Here is a 6,373-nt window from a genome sequence, read left to right on the forward strand (position 1 = left end):
ACAAACTCACTGTGATGAAATTAACGTGATTAACCTAGCTAGCTAACGTTATGTGTTCGTATTTGAGGAATTAACGTTAAGGCAATACAGAATTTTCATTTAGAATAAATGCCAGTGTTCCTTATAGCTGATAAACGTCACGTTAACTTAAATTAATGCTATTAAAATAAAACAAACATCTTTACCTGCTGTGTTTGGCCTCTTTGGATAAACTATTATCTGCAAAGTGGGGTCTGTTACTATGGTAACCACACATGGAAGGAAGCTGCACTCCAAAGCGGAAACACGTAACGCAGTCCACAGTGGGCTCCAAATTTGAAAACGTGGCTGTTAGTTGCCTGCAGATGATATGTAGCAAACAGAAGCAACTACAAGGCGTGCAAACTGAGCCGGAGGAAAACAAAAAACCTTTGCCGACAGGAGTCCACGGCCCATGCGTTAACGTTAGCCCAGTTTTATGTAGCGGTAAGTGTTTTTGTTTTGTTTGCAATTTACGTAAAGCTAAATAGTTCACGTTAACGATATATTTCTGTTAAAGCCATTACCTTACGTTAGCAGTGGTCGCGGTTTTAGGAGGCTAACGTTGATAACGTGTCAGTTTATCAAGACTGTATTAACTCCAGTCTCACCGCGACCCTCAAGGATAAGCGGAACATGTCGAACTGTTGATGGAAATAATCTATAAGAACGAAAACCTAATTGCTCTTTGATAATGGCTGTGTTCATGCTTATGTTAAGTTTTTAACATTGCTTAATGTTGTTTATCAACGTGGCTGACATTACAGACAATTGCACTTCGGGCCCTCGCGCGAGCTACAATGAGACAACCTGTGGGGGGACCGAAGCGGGAAAAGTTACATAGTGTTGCTTTAAGTTTTTTCTTTTTTAATAAATGACTAATTTAGCTTAGTCTTTAATACAATCAACTAACGTTATAATGGATTCTCCATCGATTGTCAAGTGTAATTTAACAACTACACTTTCTCTGTGCTCGTCAATGTTATTTTTGGGCTCCGGGCACGCAGAATTGATTGCCAACCGCTATTTTTTTGTACGTTAACCGTTGTAACGAGGAATTAACTAGGTATAAAATAGTATTGGCACACCCCCTTGTTGACCCTCGTCTGATTCCCCGGTGTCCTCGTTTTGGCGGCTATAGCTCACTTTATAGCGGCATCCCAGAGAGCATGCGACGGGGATTTAAATCGAAAACACGCCCTCTCATAGCAACGCTGATGAAACAGCTGAGAATGTTTGGTGTTGAACCAGTTGACTTTCTTTGACAATTTGTGTTTAACGAACTGCTGCTGCAGTATACACGCTGAGCACGACTTGGATACTTTCGACATCATTTTATCACTTGGCTCATCTTTTATCAGAAAGTGAGTCCCAACATGACAGCACCTGTCATTAATTAGAAACCCGGGAAGACCTTGGAAACAATTAAGCTAGTTCCCCTAGCTTTAATTAACTTGGCAGTTACCAGACAGTCTCAGTTCATGCTGCTCAGTTTTCCTTGAGTAGGTTCACTCACTGCTTTTTGTTGTCTGCAGGTCAGTTGACATCATCCCCACTTGGTGAACACAGTGTATGGGACAAAGTGCACACCGGAGGAGGAAAATGCAGTGCACTCCTGAATCAAATGTCTACCTTGATAGTTGCAAAAGCCAGCACAGTTATGACTGCTCTGACAGTGGATACAGTGGTTTATTCCACACCCCACAACGCATCAGTGGAGTTGACTCCTGTCGGTCTTTGTCTCCGGTAAAATACAGCAAAACGCCTAAAGAGAACCTCAGGCTTTCTGTAACACCTAAGGAGAGGACCAGGGAACCATTTGAATCTTTAGGCAAAGACTCGAGGGGAACACAGCGGCAATCGTCAGTAAGCTGGTGTGAAACTCCTAAAGTATACAAAAGAGATGCCTCATTGCGACACAAACTTCTAATGAGCAAACCCTCCACAGATGTCAAAATTGACAACACAAAGTCACCATGCGCCAGAAAGACTGAATCTTCCGTCAGTGTCCGGTCTGAACACTGGCTCAGTGTATCTTTTGACTCCCTAGACACTGTGATGGGGGCTTTAGCATCAAGCACTTTAAATTCGGACCATGATCTGCCACTATCTGGTAGGAAACGTCGTCTCCTCTTCACGCAAGTGAGGACCTCCACTCTTGAAGATGGCAAACTCAATTCTGGTTACCCTTCCAGTTTTGAGAGAGGAGTTTCACTCTCTGATGCAGATTTCAGTGAGAGTATTTCTGCCTCTGGTCAAAATAATATTGAGACTCCATGTTTTATCAAATCCCTGCCTACCTCATCTAAGGAAAACTCTCAGTCATCAGTCAGCGCTGTGACAAGTAACCTAAATGACATCTCAAGTGTCTTGTGCACACCGTCTTCCACACATACACCAAAATATATCAGGTATGTGCTTTTTTGCCACTTGACTCTCTAAATGTTCCCAGCTGAATTCTTGGAAAAGCAATTAATAAAGCCATGTTCCCTACATTAAATTGGAAAACGTGTCTAAAAACCCTCTTCTAACCCTGAAACAGGTCTCTGTGTGAAGACAGTGGTTTTAGTTCCCTGGCCCTTGATAAATCCCAAGACTCCTTTGTGGACCATGATGGCTCATTCCAGGAGCTGCTGCTCTCTACCTCCAGAGGAAACTGTGAAACCCCAAATCTTGCAGAGGCAAAGCGGCGCTCCCGTTTGCAGCGTCAGCAAAGGCTTTCAACACTTAAAGAGGGGGGTTCTCAGTCAGAGGAAGACCCAACAGCGAAAAAGCGTGTACATCTTCATCAGTGCCACAGCCATTCTAAAGATGATGATGTTTTTGGTGACGGTGCCACCCCTCGCAGTGTCCTTTCTGCTAAATATGGTAAAAGCAGGACCTCTGATAGTTTCCCCTCTGCAAAACAAGACTATGCCACCCCACTAAGATCAACTACAACAAGGCCAGAAAACATGACCCCCATAAGCACAGCTCCAGCTAATCCAGATGCAACTCCTCTCTGGACAACCCCAGTCAATCTCTCTCTGACTCCAGCTTTGCAGCTGGTTCATGCCATGTGCCACTATAAAGCCCACATGTTTTTTGGCCAAAGTCCAAGCCTAAAGGAGCAGCTGAAGTCCACAGCAGCATTGGCTGAGATCCCAGTGATGTTCAGGACCACCATGCCATTGGCAGGGCTGATCGGCAGGAAGATGGGCCTGAGGAAGGTGGACGTACTCACAGAGCTGAAGAAGAGGAACCTCAGACACATCCTGGCTGTCATCCTCAGCCACCTGACCTCTGAGAGCATCTACATGTAAGAGTTCATGTTTTCTACTCATATACATAGTAATATCTTATTTGCTTTCAGATTTTTGTTGCATCTACTGTATAACTTGGCACACCTTCCTTACTTCTCAAAGGTTCAGTAGTTTGATTTCCAATTTGTGATTTATTTAACTGATAGACTTATGACGGTAGCATTAAGTTATTGGTAAATATATGAATAAAATCATATAAACTACAGAATCCTGTAGGCTTCATACATAATATGGCTGCTTGGAGCAAACCACAGGACTTGCTTTTAGTATTTTTATTAAATTAACGCCTGATTATCTACTCAAGACATGAGGCTTAAGAAACAGTCACAGCAGTACACAGTCTGTATTAAAAGTTTAATGGGGGCTGAAAATATTGGTCTAATGCATGCATTTGTTTGTGTTGGGCAGGTGTGGTCAGGTGTGCAAGACATGGAATGAAATCATCCAACAAGACAAGCGAGCTAGTTTTAAGAGAAGAAACCACCTGAGTGAAGTGGAGGCTGCTCTTGAGGTAACGGTTTGCCCATATTAGCCACTATTGCTAATTGCTGGCCAATGATTAGCGGGTCTCGTATCAATACATTAGGGCTGTTACATAGTGCATTGTGGCTTTGCTATCTTCCTCAAGTAGGTATTTTATATCAATCTGCCTGCAAAGGAAACGCATTGCTATGACATTGATGGTCAGCAGTGTAAGAAAAGAAAAAAGTCATCTCATAGAGACCAGTATAACAGCAGTTTTCTGTCTGATGTGATTTAGTGAAAAATCAATATGGATGTCAACTAACCGTGACTAATAGTTGAAATGAGCTTCTAACTTTGTGCTGTTGTCTCATAGCTCGGTGGTGCTGTCCATGTCCCTGATGCAGAGACCAGACTCGCTCTGCATAAGAGGTCGGCCCTGAAGACCGTTCAGGCCCAGTCTAGGACGTCTAGCTACTGCACCCCGCAGTCAGGAAATAGCACTTTAACCCCATCCCAGCACAGCGCCTTGAATTCAGGCAGCAGCCACAAACGGGATATGTTTTTAGAAGTGAGTTTTTAAATGATTACACCGGATTTCCTTCAATAGATTATGCAATGTTTGGATGTATTGTAATTAGTTTATCGATTGCTGTTCAGTGGAGGATGAATGGGGTTTCTAATTCATCTAATTTAAGGAACGACTCTGGGAAGTTTATGTAAAACATTACTTTAAGTCATTTTTTCTTTCTTTCAGGTTGCCAAAACCCTCTTCAATGATGAGTGCCTCAAGCCTTGCCCTCGATGTCAGCATCCCGCAAGGTGTCACTCAGTGAAAGGGGAGGGTGTATGCAGCAGAGCTGACTGTGGTTTCCAGTTTTGCACAGCCTGCTTGTGTGCCTTCCACGGCTCTAGAGAGTGTGGCAGCCAGTCTGTAGGCCGCCGCAAGAAGGACATACTACTTCCAGGAAGTGCTCAAAGCAAACGAAACGTTAGGAGATTATGAGCAGAAAGTGAACTGCATTCCTGTTTAATATGCCTGGGGCATTTTAGGATTCATTTTTTTGCCTAATGGTTTGGCAACAAGGAAACTGATTTGTAGCAAGTAAATGAGCACAACTTCTGTACTTTTCAATGTGTCTATGTGCCTGTCCTTGTACTGTATTTTCACCTTATTTTTTTTCAACACAGTTCTTACTTGTGTGTTTTTAATTATGAATGTGAAGGAATTCTCACCAGCAGAACAATGATTGAATTTAGCTGTTTATCTATTTCATACACATTGATCAACTGTACAGAATGTTTTTTTTTGAGATTCCTCTGAGATTTTCAACTTTTACCAATGTGTTTTCAGAGCAGTTTTAAAATAAATTAGTTTTTGTTTTTTAATGTGTTGCTTGTCTTTCATTTGTGAAATAATTGGTCTTTTTGGAGCGAGTTTCTATTGTAATCTGTACAAATGAATGTGTTAGTGTTTGGTGCCCTCTAGTGGTATGACCTGACCTTGTCTAAACTGCAACAAGAATGTCATTCTCTCCATTTTAACTTTTACTACACGCAAGTGATTCTAGAATAGATAGTAATGTACATTCTGTGAATACTTTAGAATAAAGTAATGTTGGGGTCTTAACTGCAAGAATAAACAACCTTTCCTTTTCTTTCTTTTTTTATTCTAGTTAAAGTTTTACCGCCCCCCCTGTGTTTTGAAAATGTGTCCACTTCCATAGCAACCTGCAGTGTGTCTGTAATTACACACAGAGGTTTGTGGCTGCCCGAGTGTTCAAATGTGACGGTCCGGCTCGACTTTCTGGGCAGCCAGTTTGAAAAAAGCCTGTATAGGCGTTTGTATTTTGAAAGTGAACAATGTGTGGAGTAATTTCAACAGGTAAGAGCAGTACTCTTAAGAAGTTTTAATTTTCTTTTTTTGAATTTTTGGTGGAGGTGTTGGTTTGGTAACTGAAGTATGACTTTGTTTTTAAGAGTTTCCCCATCTTACTGCTGGCAATTTTGTGAGTATAAGTTTTGATTATTAACATTTCATCAACTGTCAGTCTGTAACAGCAGTTTGGGTTTGGCAAAATGTCTATACTTTGCCTCTTCCACTGGATGCTCCTTACTCCTGTACTATTTTATTCTTAATCTCCATGCAGGAGAGCTCTCTGGCCTCTGATGATGTCTTGGCTCACTTCTTCAATGACTTCTTAAGTCTGCCGGTAAAGAACTCCTAATGTAGATTAGATTCTCTAGAACTTTGTCATTTAGCAGAGTACAGGTACAGAGCCAATGAAATGCAGTCAATGTATAGTTGTAACATAGTTTTGACAAAACTCTCGCACCCTTTTTATACCCTCACAACTATTTCCAGTCTTTCCCAGAGGCTTTGCTGTACAACCAGGAGTCCGGGCAGTTTGAAGTAGTGAATGGAGCAGCTGAGTTTGTCTCCAGAAGAATCCGATCAGTCCTACATCACAGCAAATCACAACTTCTTACTGGTGACCCCACAGCCCTGGCCAAAACCCTTCCAGTAGACAACCATTATACTATCAGTGTAGGTAGTGAATAATTCCTTTATGTGAAAACCAGGAGTTGGA

At 41.9% G+C, this 6,373-nt stretch overlaps 2 protein-coding genes across 3 annotated transcripts in view; one reads left to right on the top strand and one right to left on the bottom strand.

The window, feature by feature from the left end:
* spag1b (sperm associated antigen 1b) overlaps window positions 1-1,187 on the bottom strand; it is a 33,057-nt gene extending 31,870 nt beyond the window's left edge. The window contains exon 1 of the mRNA XM_028580047.1: window positions 186-1,187. The gene's annotated coding sequence lies outside the window, so the exon portion shown is untranslated. The remainder of the gene's footprint in view (window positions 1-185) is intronic.
* Window positions 265-5,166, top strand: fbxo43 (F-box protein 43). 2 transcript variants are annotated; one of them, XM_028580049.1, is made up of 6 exons: window positions 265-465; window positions 1,554-2,429; window positions 2,561-3,316; window positions 3,729-3,831; window positions 4,159-4,353; window positions 4,540-5,166. In XM_028580049.1, exons 2-6 carry the CDS (start codon window positions 1,591-1,593, stop codon window positions 4,786-4,788), a joined length of 2,142 nt encoding a protein of 713 aa, XP_028435850.1. In that variant the 5' UTR covers window positions 265-465; window positions 1,554-1,590; the 3' UTR covers window positions 4,789-5,166. The 2 variants fall into 2 exon arrangements, with proteins under 2 accessions (XP_028435850.1, XP_028435851.1); XM_028580050.1 differs by lacking the exon at window positions 265-465 and adding an exon at window positions 1,241-1,382.
* The last annotated feature ends 1,207 nt before the right edge of the window (window positions 5,167-6,373 follow it).

The sequence above is a fragment of the Perca flavescens genome, chromosome 6 (assembly GCF_004354835.1).
Source record: "Perca flavescens isolate YP-PL-M2 chromosome 6, PFLA_1.0, whole genome shotgun sequence".
Lineage (NCBI taxonomy): Eukaryota > Metazoa > Chordata > Actinopteri > Perciformes > Percidae > Perca > Perca flavescens.